This window comes from Harmonia axyridis, chromosome 4, assembly GCF_914767665.1.
Source record: "Harmonia axyridis chromosome 4, icHarAxyr1.1, whole genome shotgun sequence".
NCBI classification, from domain to species: Eukaryota; Metazoa; Arthropoda; class Insecta; order Coleoptera; family Coccinellidae; genus Harmonia; species Harmonia axyridis.
Window position 1 is genome coordinate 33048511 of NC_059504.1, and position 17321 is coordinate 33065831.

Here is a 17321-nt window from a genome sequence, read left to right on the forward strand (position 1 = left end):
AGAAATCCGTAAAAACTCAAGAATTCACGCTCCAGTTACCATCCATAATACAATTATAAATACTATCATTTCAAAATTGAATAACTCTAAAAACAGCAATATAGAAAATCTTATACAAAAATTGAAAAAGAAGTTCATCATTATCAACTCAAGTTTGATTTAGAACTCGATGAACCTATTTCTCCAACCGAGACAGTTCACCAAAATATGAGCCAGCATGTTCGATTGCGAAATTGATTTTATTTACTGCAATATAAATAGCTACCTATCCAAAAAATACCTCATCAATAACACTATCGTAAAATACAACATCAAATCAACAACAAGAACAAAACCACAACATGAAATAAATTACAGGAATTGGAACACTATAAAACGTGATGGCAATGTAACAAACCTCAACACCAGAGGCGGAAGTCTAGCAATATCCCAACCTGCTCTCAATATGAAAAAGTGCAATCAACAATCCACTTAACGAAGCTCTTCATTTCACAATCCCTCTACAAAACAAGGAACTACAGGTCTTTTTACTGTATGTCCATCCCACAGGACAACTCGAGGAAACTATTCTTAATATGGCCGCTAACCATAAATACAGTATCATAGTCGGCGACCTCAATGTAAACACCGCAGCGAAACATAAAAAATTCAATGATTTTTTGAATAATTCGACATTTATTATGGAAAAAACTCCACCAACTTTCCTAATACCCAATAACAACGACACTACTCCAGACCGTGTCATATATTCAAACACACTTGTTAAATGCCTCGAGATAGTTGATGTCATACCAGATTACCAGATCTGGGCTCAGACCATCTAGCTACTATATTTAAGCCCCAGGTAAATCGGACCATCACCATAAACGATGAACTCCGTTACAATTTTCATAAATTAGACATGGTTAAGATAAACTCAAGTATGGAACAGTTTATCAAGGGTATTAGTGACCAACCACTTGACAGAAGTACGACATCGGAGTTCTTAAAAAACCCTAGAAGACTCTACATTAAATAACACTCCCAAAAACCAACTTCTATATACATGACCTTCCACCCTTCATCATCCGACTGATAAAAAATAGAAGGAAAATGTACAGAGACTACAGAAAAAATCCATTACCAGATCAAAGCACACATTAACAGATATAATAAAAACATACACAGTATAAACAAAACAAATGGCTGAAAGCATGAGAGGAAATCAACAATAGCCAAGGAAAACGTTTTTTCCAAGAAATAAAAAGACTGTCGAGATACAAAAAGTTTTCCCGTATCAAAGCTATTGAAGAAAATGGCATAACATACAACACTGAAGCCAACAAACACAGTTGTTTGAAGAATATTTTTCAAAACTATATCAAGAGACGCTACTAGACAACTTTGATGAGCACACCAACACCATGGTTATAGACTCGTATGAACATTTTTTCGAGAGTAACTCCATCGAAGTGAACAATATCACAGTTAGCCAAGAAGAATATTTTGACCTTCTTCATAATCAAAAAAACACATCTCCAGGTCCTGACTATGTATCTTGGAGGGTGATAAAAAACTTAAGCCTCGAAGTCCTCCTATTTATAATAACCATCTTCCAGTTCCGTCTAAATAATCAATATTTCCCACCAGAATGGAAAAGAGGAGAAATCATAGTCATACCCAAACCCAATAGTAACCACAAAAAATTAAACAATTACAGGCCAATAACACTGCTTCCAAACATTGGAAAACTATTCGAAAAAATAGCTAAAAATAGACTATTGGAAGCAATCGCAGATCACGTTCCCAAATACCAGTTTGGCTTCAGAACACACTGCTCAACACTTCACCCACTTACTATACTAACTTCAAATGTACAAACTGCCGAACAACATGAAATCCGCCGCCTTGTTTCTGGATAGAAAAAAGGCTTTTGACAGTGTGTGGCACAAGGGGCTACTCTACAAGCTCGAAAAACTCAACGTCCCCACTTATCTAATAAAAATCATCAAGGAATTCCTCTCTGGCTGAAATTTAAGAGTAAATTTGGAGAACTACACATCTCAAACCTTTACCATCGAGAAAAAAAAAAAAAGGTCTTCCACAGGGCTCACCACTTCACCACTTCTCTATAACGCCTACTGCCATGACATGCCTGCCTCTGAGAGAGACTCTGATTATATATTCCAGTTTGCAGACGATACAGCATTAGTCTCCCATAAGTGATTGCTATCAAAAGCAATGAAATCTTTACAAGAACTAACATATGATTATATATTCCAGTTTGCAGACGATACAGCATTAGTCTCCCATAAGTGATTGCTATCAAAAGCAATGAAATCTTTACAAGAACTAACAAATACTACGCTGAAATGGTTGAAAAAATGGAAACTATTATTGAACCCTCTCAAGACCGAACAAATGATATTCTACCACAAAATTACCACTACTTCTCCCAACATCACTATCTACCAACTCAACATCTCTCCTAAAGCTAACATAAAGTACCTAGGTTTTCAAACAGACCAAAAGCTGAATTTCAAATACCACAGTGACTCGGTTAAGAAGAGGGTACTCTCCAGATCTGAAGTTTTTCACTGCCTTACTTACAGAAACAAGGGTATCAACAAACGAACTGTCGCCAAGATCTATAAGAGTATATGCAGACCACTTCTCAGACCAACCATCAGAAAACTACAAACAGCAAAAACAACAGCAATGAGGAAAATATCCAAAATTCGCCATTCCAATAATCCATTGCACAACCCTCCAAACTCAATGCTATATCACATACTTAAAATTGAGCCCATAGAAGATAGATTGAGTAAACTATCCACGAAATTCGCCCAAAGGCTGCACAACTAGGAAATACTGGGACCACACTTGAGCCAACGAAGCCAGCATTCCAGTTCTAAAGCAAAATACCCACTGAAAACAATCAAAGAACATCTTGAGGAGTTCAGAGACAGTCCTGCCCACTCAGTATATGGGGTTGCTGATGTCCACCTTATCTGTTCAATTTATCATTAATTGATTCACCTCTAGTTGCTAACTTTTTTTTTTTAAACTTAATGTAACTCGAATTATCAAATTAGTAACCTACAGACATTTTTTAAATCGAATAATTATATTTTTGTTAATTCTCCTGGCTGCAGGACTAATATTGTCGATGTCCAATTGGCCTTTGGTCAATAAATTGCGTTTGTTGTTGTTTTGTGAAATTTCTTGAAATATGGTTTAAACTCTTTTCTATTTTACACACTTTATGGATAAGATGTAACATGAATTATGGTCAAGTCAGCTTAAAGTATCCAATGACCCTTTTTTGTTAACAAAATAAGACTGATGCAGTAAGAAGCTAATAATAAATAATAAAGCTAATGAATATCAATAAAAAAAATTGAATTTCTTGTGATGCAGTTGAACACTTAGTTATTCGTTCTGAAATCGGAATAAACTTCATATCAGAACTCCAAAACTTTATGGTAAAAAATACAACCGTTTTCCACCCCGAAGGGCAAGAAAACGGATATTTTAGGTCTTGCCGAGGCTTGACCTTTCGGAGATTACGCCGCTGATTTCTTTCATGAACATGTGACTATACTTACCCCTCTTACGTGCGGAAGCTACGCCAGAGAGGAGAACTCTCCCCTCCTTACCATTTCTCCTTTGCCGGCTAGGAGTGGCGCTGTTGTCCACAGTGCCCGCGTTTCTTTAGTACCTTCTCTCAAAATGACGGCAAGGCATTACTCAGGTCAAGCCTCGGCAAGACCTAAAATATCCGTTTTCTTGCCCTTCGGGGTGGAAAACGGTTGTATTTTAGCTCTGTGCCTTCGGCTTGACCTTTCGGAGAAGTGTTTGGCATCTGCCGGCATTCAGCGTACTGTGACTATCAGATTAAAAGTAAGGAATAAAACTTCCTCTTTACTCAAAGTATATAATGTAAAAAAAAAAATAAATAAATATTTCTCTAGATTCACAAACAAACCTCAACTCTGTAACATGTATATAACTATGAAATAGTTATTGTTTGTTTGTTTGTTTGTGGAGCCTTTCGGTTGCGTCAGCAAAGCCTTCCGGCTGCGTTTGTGGAGCCATTCGGCTGCATGAGTGGAGCCCTTTCGGATGCATGAGCAGAGCCTTTCGGCTGCTTTTGTGGAGCCTTTCGGCTGCATGAGCAGAGCCTTTCGGCTGCTTTTGTGGAGCCTGTCGGCTGCATGAGCAGAGCCTTTCGGCTGCTTTTGTGTCGGCTGCATGAGCAGTCTGCGGAGGCGGACGGCTGCGTCTGCGGAGCCTTTCGGCTACGTCTTCGGAGACAGACAGCTACGGTTGCGGAGGCGATCGGCTGATCTTAGTAGAACGTAGCTTCCTACAACGAAAACAGGGATAATTCATAAACTTACCTTTCCAAATGGGACCCCTAGGCACCGGAATGATAATTTCACAATTCCGAACACTACACAGTGTTAAACGATCGTAATAACAACGAACGTTTTTATTTCGTTTAGTACTTGTTCACTAGTCGAGAATCAACAGCGTACTAAAGAAACGCGGGCGCTGTGGACAACAGCGCCACTCCTAGCCGGCAAAGGAGAAATGGTAAGGAGGGGAGAGTTCTCCTCTCTCGCGTAGCTTCCGCACGTAAGAGGGGTAAGTATAGTCACATGTTCATGAAAGAAATCAGCGGGGTAATCTCCGAAAGGTCAAGCCGAAGGCACAGAGCTAAAATAATATATTAAAAATATAATTAATTATAAATATAATATAATAAATTAAAATAATATATTCAGTATCATAGTATCAATATCTATAATTTAATGATTGTGTGTCGTCAAGCTTCCAAAGAATGGATTTTCATAGAACAGATCATTTCTAGCTTTTGAGTTCATGGGACATATCAAACAAGTTTTGTATCTAATGTCATATAAATAAACCCAGACATTTTCCATGACAGACGGATTTTTCAATGCTAATTTTGTGTTCTATACATTGAAAAACCGCCAAAATTTCAAGAAGTTAAAAATTTGTATTCTTCGAAGAATTTCAAAGATTGTTACTAGAAATAATAGACCAAATACTGAATGATAAGATTCAGGGGATTCGTTTTGTTTTTGAATGGACGGAGTTTGCAGTATTATCAGTATTGCCTCTTAATTTATCAAATTAAGAAAATTACAAACCTATGCTCTGGATCTGTACTAACTGATAAAGCTTGCTGTTTGAATCCTTGTTTCTCTAAGAAATGGGCCACACGTGTCCTATGTTCTTTGGGGATGGAAGGAAGCACCCTATCTGCAGTCTGGAAGTCCCTTCTCATAACTGCAGTCTGATACTCAAGAACGGACAGCAACAATTGATAGCTGACAACACCTAGTTCCTTATCGGCAAGATATAAACGATCATCTCTTGGGACATATCCTATAAATTATTGAAAAGTTATGCATTTCTTTGAATTGAGAGTCAAGATGAAGACTAATTTTTAACCATATAGATTTTCGAATACTAATAAAAATAACAATGCAAAAAAGCTCCAAGATCGGTAGGACAATGCATATGAACCCAGGCTAAGCTTTTTTCAATTTCTAAATTGTATACATCCCAAAACCTATTATTGTATATGTGCTTACCTAAAACATAAAGAGGCCTATCCAAGTGTGCAATTGTGACTAATTCTCCTCCAACAAAGTAGTTTATACGATTAACAGCATTAGTGTAAATGAAACAATCTCCAACCCATAACCCAGTTCTGACAGATTCATTAACTTCTCCAAGCACGTCAAAGGCAGCTTCAACTCCATCTTCTGCTACCTGATTATTATCTCTAGCTTTCTGCACTTGGTCAACGTCATATGACAAAATATAGTAGCTGTCTTCTGTGGCCAAACACACCAATTTGCCATTGTCTGACCAATAGATAGCCCTTGGCTGAATTTCTATCCTTCTAATTAATTCTAGAGTGTCCCAATCATAGAAAGTGAGACCTGACACAGACTTTACTCCCAAGAGCCATCCTCCAAAAATGCCCTCTGTTCCAAAATCTGGTTTAAAGTTCTTTTTCTCTTTGAAATTTTTGAATATTCTAATTGTTGAACCTGGAAAAAATTACGCTTAACATCGTGTAGACCATAATTTTTGCAACATATAAATGAATTCAATTTAAATGTCAGTTTCTATTTTACTTTTTGATTATATAAATAGCAATTATTTCTCTACACACTATCTTCTTCAGATTTCACATAATGAATAAGTGACATAATTGTTATTTATACAGGGAGTTTCAAGTTCGACTTTTTTTTATTTTTTGTATTATATATTATTAAGATTTCCATTCTCAATTGTGTGTGCTGCTTTATAGTGTGAACATCACCTGAACGTCGTGCTCAAAAATTATTATATCTTGGTATGTAACAGTCTGCATATAATTCTGAAACTCAAACATGTATGAAATAACACTCAAAGGACATATTTGGATGGTAAATTTATGGTATTTTGTACCCGAAACGGAAGTTAGAAAGAAGATAAACACAGGGAAACACCCATCACATGTCCGTCCATTTTTTGCGGAACTCTATACAAATTAAAGTAGATGTGGTAAAATGAATGAAAGTGAACAATTTAATAAACTTCTGAACGAAATAGTTAACAACAGAACTGAACTGAGAAATGTAATAGAAGCCAGTGAAGCAAGAGTTGTATTGAAAATTGAGTCATTGAAGGTGAAAATTGAGTCATTGAAGGAGAAAATTAGATATTTGGAAAGGGAAAATGAAGAATTGAAGAGTAAGGTCGAAACGTTAGAGAGAAAATGGTATTGTCATATTTGGAATGAAAACAAATAAGGAGGGGATATACTCGGAATTTGTTTTCGAGGAAATTCATAGACTACTGGGTGTAATTATATCGAAGTCGGACGTCAACAATTTTGTTTGGATTAAGAATGCTCGAAACAACCCGATAAAACTCAACTTTTTTTTATGTTCTGGTTCCCACGAAAGGAGATATCCTGTAATGTTCAGAGAACATCGTGAGAATCGTTAGTATCCAACCTAAAGAAGCAAGAGATTTTTAGAAACTGCAAGAAACTGAAGGGTACCCAGATCAGTATTGCACACGACCTGACGTTTGAACAGAGGGAAGATAACAAACTATTGAGATACCACTTGAAGAATGCTAGGGAAAACACTGGGATAATAAGTTATATAAGAGGAAACAAATTATTTATAGATGGGACCGCCTATACTGCAGAAACATTGAGAGAAGAGAAAGAGGAAGAAACTATTGAGAAGTAAAACCACAGTGCACCCGCAACACCAGACACCAGGACCCAAAATAAAGAATCTGACTGTGAAATAGAGACAAAAACGCCAATTAAAACACAAAAGAAAATAACAGGCATCCAACAAATAGAGAAGATACAGTTATCAACAAAACCAAAATTTGTCTAAGAGACCACTGAAACGGAACCCAGGCCAAGCATCCACAGAAAAACTTCAACTTCGCTCAGCAAGCAGAAAATAACTCCACAGACTCATTTACATCCATAAAATTAATTTTTCATTTTATTGTTATCGCAAAACTTTCCAATCGAATACGATTTCTTGTTTTTTTTTGTCGGATTGTCCGTTGTATTGGTTGGTAATTAAATGGGGTAATAAGATAATTCATCTATGCAATTTGTCTGCCATACATTTCGAGTGTTCTTTCATTTTTCGTGTTGGCATGATTGTGGCGTATGTTGGTCCCCAATGACATTGTGTGTACATACGGTGTCATCATACTGGGTCTTGAATTGAGGAAGCTAACCAGTGATCTGCAGTTTTTTGAGTTTTTCAAACATAATTCAACATGGATGATTATATCAGGGACTTCAAAGCAAGTGAGGTGGAAACAATAGTCCTAGAAAATTTTTACGAATGCGATGAGGTGCTCAGGGTTAATCAGAACAGTGATAATTTTAAGATTTTCCACAATAACATTATTAGAAGATCTTTCAAGAATCTTGAGCAACTATTGTGCTGCCTCGAACAGTTCTCAGACAAACCAGAATGTATCATCTTGACTGGCAAATAGATGATATACATTTCAAGAATCTTGATCAACTGTTGTGTTGCCTCGAACAGTTCTCAGACAAACCAGAATGTATCATCTTGACTGGCAAATAGATGATATAAATATTTTGAATATGGATGGTTATAGCTTGGTATACAATTATGGCACTTTTAATCGAAATGATGGTAGAATGGTATATATCAGATCATTCTTAGATTATACCTACAAAATTATTTCTCTTGATGATGGTAACAAATTGATACTTACAACAGTGACATTTCATAACAAGCTGGTCAGGATTCTATCAGGCTATCGATCTCCATCAAATCCACCAGCAAAATTTATAGAAAACCTAAGAAGCTACTTACTGAGCGAAAAATTTGATGATAATGTATTCAATGAACATATGCCATTATCACATATTCACATATCTAAAGTCAGACTAGAAAACGATGCACAGGACATCATTGAATATGTGAAGAATAAAATTCCAAACACTGATGTTGAGTGTGAGGAGGTAAAAGTGAAATCAGGAATGTATAAAAGTTTCAAACTATCCTTACCAGCAAATTGTAGCTCAAAACTATTACAGAGCTCGTTCTGGCCAGAGTCTGTGGCTGTGAGAAAATTTAGAAACTTTGAAAAAAATTTTCAAATGAAACAGAACGCAGTACAAAAAACATAGAAACCCTGACAATTGCTAACAAGTCATCAGCAAAGAACATAATGAATGCTGACTTGAAATATGGAATTTTGAGTATATTACATCAGAATATTCAATCTTTAAGAAATAAAATATCAGACCTGGAGGTCTTTATACACAACCTCAAGCAATTACCACAAGTAATATGCCTCACGGAGCATTGGTTCCCAGGGGATACCATCCTCTCAGCAAACCTCCCTAACTACAGAGTTGCCTCATACTATTCAAGACAAACACCACATGGGAGATCCTGCATTTATGTCTCTGCGGAGACAGACTTCATTGACATGGACGAGCTAAAGAAATTTACTGCGGAGGGCCACTGTGAGCTATGTGCAAGCATCAGTAAGAAACTAAAGATAATAGTCATTTCGGTATATAGACCCCCATCTGGAGACTTACATAAATTTCTTGAACTCTTAGCATTGACTCTGGACCACACACAAAAATATAAAAATTTCAAAACAGTATTAAGTGGCGATTTTAATATCGATTTAGCTACACCCTCCAAAAATAGTAAAATTTTTCAAGATCTTTTACTAACCTATAACCTTGAACCACAAATACATGAGTTCACGCACTACATTGGGGATCATCACAGTCTAATTGACAACATCTTTGTGGACGGTAACCAATTGTGTAAAGGCGAGGTAGTGAAAAGCTATTTCTCCCATCATGAAGCCCAGATAATTACATTAAAAGGCTTTGTGCAGGTGCAATGCAGCTCAACAACACCACCAAAACGGTTTTTCTCAGAGTCTAAGATAGAAGATCTGAAGAACGACCTGAAGAATATTGATTGGGCCCACCTTTTAAGATTCCCAAACCCAAATGATGCGTATGAAGCGTTCTCCAAAACTGTCCAGGGCCTCATTGAAAGAATATTCACCATCAAAACTACACAACCAAAAAAACGCAAACCTTGGATAACAACTGGAATAAAAATTTCTTCAAAAAGGAAAATCCTTCTCTACCACCTAAAAAATAAGAATGAAATTTCTCCAGAATATTATACAAAGTACTCAAAAATACTGAAAGAAGTAGTTAGAAAAGCCAAAAAACTATCGAACGAAGAATATATTAAAAAGTCTAAGGATAAGACAAGGGCTACCTGGACGTTGATAAGGGAGCTTACAATTCAGTCACAGAAAAAGGACTCCATCATTACCGATCTGGACGGTCAAAATCATCCAAAGGAAACTCTGGATGGTTAATGAGTTCTTTGTTAACCAGGGATCGAATCAGACAACCCCCGGGAACATACAAACTCTCGTGAGCACACCAGCAGATAAAAATATCGTTAACAGCATAGTCCTTCAATCCACAGATCCGACAGAAATAAAAAACATTATCCTGAAGTTGAAGAATACCAACTCAACCGGACATGATGGAATACCGGTGAGGATACTGAAACATGTGGCTGATGAGATATCGGGACCACTATCCTCCATCATAAACTTCACCTTTGAAAAGGTGTATTCCCAGATCAACTCAAGAAAGCTCAAATAAGACCGGTACATAAAAAAGGAAAAAAGGACGATATGAACAACTACAGACCAATTGCGATACTACCTAACATCAGCAAAATCTTTGAGAGAGCACTCTACAATCGCATAATACTCGCATAATAATCACTGCTCCATGCTGTCATATTCTCGAGTGCCTCCTGTATGTCCATAAACATAAGAACACCCTTTTGAAGCACTCCGCTGTACATGACCACCAAACAAGAACCAGAGACAAAATTGTTATCCCCATGCATCGACTGAAGAGGACGCAGAATAACTACATTTTCCACGGAGTGAAAATGTATAATAAACTTCCAGAAGGGGTCACCTCACTTCGAGATGAAGCTTTCAAGAGGATGGTCAAGTCGTTGCTTGCCAGGAATGCCTTTTATTCGATGGATGAGTTTATGTCTCATCGGTTCTAGTCGGTCAGACTGTATGTCTCTATATGTTATATGTCGAATTGTTTTATACATGTATATATATACGTATATTTTGTAAGTTATTTTTACTCTTGTATGCTATACAATTATTTTGACATGCCCTGTAAGGTTTTTTGAGGGAAATAAATAAACTATGAACTATGAACTAATAAATTTCCTTGAGTACTTTAACCTAATATATCAACATCAATATGGCTTCCGAAAAGGAAACACAACGGTGCAAGCACTCTACCGAGTAATCTCCAAGATAATAGATTCGCTAAATAAAGGAAAATATACCCTGCTTTTGTGTGCTGACCTTACAAAGGCTTTTGATAATGTGAACCATGCTATTCTTTTGGAGAAGCTGAATGGACTGGGAATCCGGGGACTCCCGCTCAACTTAATAGAGTCCTACCTGTCAAATAGGAAACAAACTGTCGTAGAGTTTGACAAAACCACAGGAAAACTGGTCGAATCTGAGGAATTACATATTAAGAAGGGAGTGCCACAGGGGACAATTCTTGGGCCGCTTTTGTACATTGTATACACAAATGATCTTGCTCAAGTAGTGCACCAACTAACACTCTTCGCGGATGATACATCCTTGGTGCTATCGGAGGATCCCAGTGACATACCAGTCGAAATATTCGACGCATTAGATAATCTAAATAACTAGTTCAGCAGAAATAACCTAATGCTAAACCCTGAGAAGACTCAATTAATAAAATTTGAATTTACTACAGAATTTCACCAGCGATCCTATGATGGTGCCGATGGATCACTGACCACCACAAACTCCGTACGTTTCCTGGGTGTTGAAGTAGACTACCGTCTGGATTGGACATCTCATATAGACAGCCTGTGTAAGAATCTGGCTAGGTTTGGATACGCACTGGGAAATCTATCTCGTCTGGTGAGCCCAGAAACAGCAATGACAGCATACCATGCATATGTACATAGAAGGATCAGATATGGGATCGTGATCTGGGACAACTCAAGCGAAATCGACAGAATTCTGTTGCTGCAGAAAAGATGTCTAAGAAGTACCCTGAGTCTCGATAGGCTCGAGAGCTGCCGAAAACACTTTGTGGATCATGGTATTTTGACAGTGGTCTCATTATATATACAGGGTGGCCACTTTTTCAATGGGATTGTATTGGTAACTTTTAAACCATAAGAGTTAGAAGGTCGGTCAAATGGAGGAAAAGTTGCGTGCATAGTAGCATTATCAAGCAGGTCAAACAAATCGAGATTATCAGGTCCGGTTATTGAGATATCATAAGAAAAGTAAATTATGTCATTTTGATTTTTCTTTTTTTTCCACTTCATTTCAAATGTCATCAAGAAATGTTACAGGAATTTTTTATTCGACAGCAAATTATCCTCAATTTGACGTAATCAGATTTCGTATCCAACGTTTCGTACTCTCTGGGCCACCCTCAACCTCATTTTTTTCAATACGGCCCTGCATATTTTATGACATTTTTCGAAATAGCTTTCAACGCTGAATTCAACGATATATCATACAATATCATTCAAAGTTGATTTTCAGGTGATTTTGACCCTCATCAAAATTTAATGGTGTGTATGTAAGAAAAAGCAAGTCTTTTAACGATATCAATGTTCTGACCCAAATTCAATCGAACCCAGAAGAAAAAATCGAGAACTGTGGCCAGTGAATGGAATTTTTCAAAAACTGCTGTTAATAAAATAGTCAAGAGACGCGAATTCTACAATGATTTTGAATTTGAATACCAAGCCTTGCAAAAATTATATCGTAATGATCTCAATATAAAGTTCGATTCTGTAATTTGTTTCAACGGAACAAATGACAAATACAACAATAGTGATACCTCGCGAGAAAATTGAGAATGTTTTGGAAGGTATTCAAGGAGACCAAACAAGCAAATGTATATTAAGAAGTATGGGTTCCAGGGACGTAAAGTGCATTTTACAAAATGGGGGACATTTCGAACACTTACTTCATTAATTTTCATTTACTTTCGAATAATCATTTGACTTTTTCTTCATTAAATGATACTTTCGTTTAATTATTATGAATAGAAATATTTAAATGATTATTATAAAAGAAGAACCAAGAAACCAGTATACTCGTTTCTTGCTTAGATTCTAATATGTTCCATTTAGTTCAAGATGGGTAAGTTGATTTTCTTATCGAAAATTATTGCATATTGCATGTTGTTAATTAAACTAAATAAAGGTAATACAGATCCGACCTAAAGAAAATTGGATAAGGGTAAAAATCACCTGAAAATCTACTTTGAATGACATTGTATGATATATCGTTGAATTCAGCGTTAAAAGTTATTTCGAAAAATGTCATAAAATATGCAGGTCCGTATTGAAAAAAATGAGGTTGAGGGTGGCCCAGAGAGTACGAAACGTTGGATACCAAATCTGATTACGTCAAATTGAGGATAATTTACTGTCGAATAAAAAATTCCTGTAACATTTTTTGATAATATTTGAAATAAAGTGGGAAAAAAAGAAAAATGAAAATGACAGAATTTACTTTTCTTATGATATCTTAATAACCGGCCCTGATAATTTCGATTTGTTTGAACTGCTTGATAATGCTTCTATGCATGCAACTTTTTCTCCATTTGACCGACCTTCTAACCCTTATGGTTTAAAAGTTACCAATACAATCCCATTGAAAAAGTGGCCACCCTGTATATGAAGGAGCCCTTTTTGTTGCCAACAATCCTCCATTCTTTCGTAAAATGGAAAAAAAGCACAATTACGCCACTAGAGCCAAAGAACGTCTGAACGTGCCCTCATTGAGATTCTCATACCTTCAGAGAAACTCTTTACATACCCTCGTGAAGATTTATAATAAAATACCTGATGAGATCAAACAGCTGCCTCAGAAAAGGATGGAGAGAGCACTTTTCAACTACATGAAGGACAGACCATACTATTCATTGAATGAATTTTTAAACACTTGATTCTTGAATGTTTTTAACATAGATTGTTTAGGGACACCTTGTTTGTGATTGTACATGTTTATACCCTTTGTTTATATTTTACATTTTTTATATTGACTAGCTCTACACCCTAACAGGGTAATTTGTATTGGAGTATTTAAATAAATGATGATGATGATGATTATATTGCAGTAGGCCCAGGCCTAGCTAACCAAATTGAAGTGGATCCAAACTGTGACCTCTCTAAAAGGAAATATAATAACTCAAGCTCTTTCTTCCTTTCACCTACTACGCCTACAGAAATAATGAGAGTCATAGAAGAATTGAAAAACAAAAAGTCTCCGGGAGAAGATGGAATAACTGGTTAAACTCTAAAATGTATAGTGAAACATATCTCTGAACTCTTAGCAAGTTTAGTGAATAGAAGCCTAGAAAAAGGATATTTTCCTTCTCTGTTTAAAATTCTCTGGTGAAACCAATATTCAAATCCGGTGATCCCCTAGAGGCTATTAACTATAGACCTATCTCACATGTGACTACATTTGCCACGATATTTGAGAAACTTTTGAAGGTCAGGTTATGCTCCTATCTTACCAAATTCAATATTTTATTCAACAAACAATATGGATTTCGAAGTGGTGTATCGACACAGGATGCCATTTTTCACCTAACATCCAAAATGTAATGCAATGGATACTGATTAGATGGCTTTGAGTGTCTTCATTGATCTTTGGAAAGCGTTCAACATCGTTAGCCATACACTATTGCTAAAATCTTTGGAGGATGTGGGTATCAGAGGCGTTGGTCTACAGTTATTCAAAATGTATTTTACCAGACGATATCAGTTGGTACAAATTAATAACATCAGGAGCGAGCAAGAGGAAATTACCTTCGGTGTACCCCAAGGATCCGTGCTAGGACCGATCCTTTTCAACATTTATTTAAATGATCTTTTCTCAGTTCCTACGGCCGGAGAAATCATAGCCTACGCTGATGACACTTGCATCTTCTATGAGGAAAAAAACTGGGAGGTCAATTTACTGACAGAGAAGGATCTCATTATGATTCGAAAATGGTTTAATAGCAAATTATTAACCATTAACTTCACAAAAACATCGTTCCTTCCCACACATATTGACAGTAGAACATCACCAGACTTCCAAACAATAAATATTCTGTATAACGGATATATAGGTGCTGTTAGAGAATTCAAATACCTGGGTGTTGTCTTGGATACAAATCTAAAATGGAATAAACACATCAAGCATGTTATTAAGAAAGTTAGATGTCTGATATTCAAGTTCAAAGTTTTACGAGAGATTCTCAATCCTGAATTGCTACACAGTCTATATCTCACTTGTCCAGCCCCATCTGATGTATGGGGTAATGTTGGTAAAACTACTTTGACCAATCTTGAAGTTGTTCAAAAAAGGATCATCAAAGTCATGTATAAAAAAGATTTTACCTATCCATTTGACAATCTATTTCAGGAAAGCTCTATAATGGACATACGGCAGCTATACTATTATTTTACAAACATCTGATGCTGATTGGTAGAAAAGAGAAAGAAAGGACAAAGAAAGTTAACAGAATGATGGGACACGATGGGAATGTGAGAGACAATACCACAGAGATTGTCAATGAATTGAACAGTCATTTTTCCACAGTAGGAGCAAAACTGGCAGAACAAATAAAGAAAAAAGAAGGTTTAAATTTACCGGAGGAGGTTGTAAAGAATAGTATATTTCTTAGCCCAACAAATGGTACTGAAATTTTCAACATAATTAATGAGTTACGAAATAGTGCACCTGGAGCTGATGGTATTACAAGGAAAGATATTGTCAATCTTTTTCCAATCATAGAACAGGTACTCGTTAACTTCATCAACAAAATATTGGAGGAAGGTATATTTCCGGAAGAATTAAAGATATCTAAAATTATACCAGTATACAAAAAAAAAGGGTCGCGAAGACGATCCTAATAATTATAGACCCATATCAGTTATAACGACATTTGCGAAAATTGTAGAAAATATTCTGAAAAATAGAATAATTGAATTTGTGAATAAAACATTCAAATTCGACATTAACCAGTATGGGTTTCAAAAAAATAGTAGCTGTGTTGGTGCAGTTGTTGATATGGTGGATTTTATAACTGAAGAAATAGACAAGAATAAATATGTAATTGTGGTCTTCATTGATCTGAGGAAAGCATTTGACACTGTGGACATAGGTATTTTATTAGATAAGCTCCAAAAAATGGGTTTCAGAGGTGTTTGTTATGACCTACTAAAGTCATATTCAGAAAATAGGGTTTCCTATGTGTGTATGGATGACTGTGAAAGTGAAAGACTTGTAATGACTACTGGGGTAGCACAGGGCTCCGTCCTGGGTCCAATTGAGTACCTCTTATATGTCCATAGTTTAAAATTTTATGATTTTATCTCATTTAGTAGGTACAGGTTTTTTTCTTCTAAGTAGGTACTCCAGTATATTCATGAAGTATGAAACATCCTTTCAAGAAGATGTGGAAATTTCTGATTTAAAATTTGATGAGTTCTACCAATAATTCTATTGCATTCATCGTGAATATGGAATTAGATATTTATAATACAAGTGCAGAAGTTATTGATATTCTTCCAAGAGTTCAAAATGAACGAGTGGTAGAATGAGCCTTCTGTACGAGTTTTAAACATTATTTTCCCGAATTCTCTGCCTTTTTATTGAAATTAACCTAAATTTCCATAAATATCTATTAGTGATTTTTGCATTGAAAAATGTTGGTTGGTAGGACAGTTTTCTGTATCACAAATTTGACAGATAAAAGATATATCCGTTCCAGTCTATTTTGTTCCTCAAGATGTGGCGGATTAAACTGATTTGCCACATAATCAGAGAAAAGTATATTAAGAATTTTGTCATTTGAATATCGGAAATTCAATTCATGAAAAATATTTGAAACACCATGTGATGATATTTCTCAAATTCAAGATATGCACGATAGTCCAACATCATTCTAGTTTGAGAAAGTGAATTGAGTATACGCATAGGATATTCATAGTAAAAATAATTCACGTAATTGTGACTCAAGAAATTCTCTCTTTTTTCTTAATATTTTGAAAACTATGAGGACTAACGCAATAATTTTAGCAAAGAGTAATTGAGAATGGAAATCTAGATGATATCTGAAACATAAAATGAAAAAAAAAGTTTTTTTTGAAAATTTTTTTTTTATTTCTTGTATAACCGGAAGTGCCGGAACTTCGAAAATATTTTAGCTGGATAGGGCATCATAAATAATGTCATATTCCGAATTTTCAGATTTCAAATCGGCCCCGTTCTCTAGAAACGTCTAATAGGCCGTCGAACTTGAAATACCATGTATTATAGAAGATTATTGTAATTTATAATGAATAAACTTATTATTATTATTATAAAGGTCAGAAAAATAAAGATTATTATTATTATTATAATTACTCCTCAATTATTGCGTTGGTCCTTATACTTTTCAAAATATTAAGAAAAAACCGAAAAAAAGAGAGAATTTCCATAGAATAGAATATATCTTTATTTCACCAATAGCAAGAAGAAATAGTGTCAATATATAGTCACTATTACGTGAATTATTTTTACTGTGAATATTTTATGTGTATACTCGATTCACTTTCTCCAACTAGAAAGATGTAGGAATATCGTGCATATCTTGAACT

The 17321-nt window shown here is 35.7% G+C and overlaps 1 protein-coding gene across 1 annotated transcript in view; it reads right to left on the reverse strand.

Annotated features, from left to right (window-relative positions):
* The window catches only part of LOC123678492 (coatomer subunit beta'), a 55123-nt gene that overhangs the window by 35064 nt on the left and 2738 nt on the right, over window positions 1-17321 (reverse strand). Inside the window, exons 6-7 of the mRNA XM_045615534.1 lie at window positions 5607-6071; window positions 5160-5397 (exon numbers count right to left, since the gene is read on the reverse strand). Coding sequence (XP_045471490.1) covers window positions 5160-5397; window positions 5607-6071 — 703 coding nt within the window. The remainder of the gene's footprint in view (window positions 1-5159; window positions 5398-5606; window positions 6072-17321) is intronic.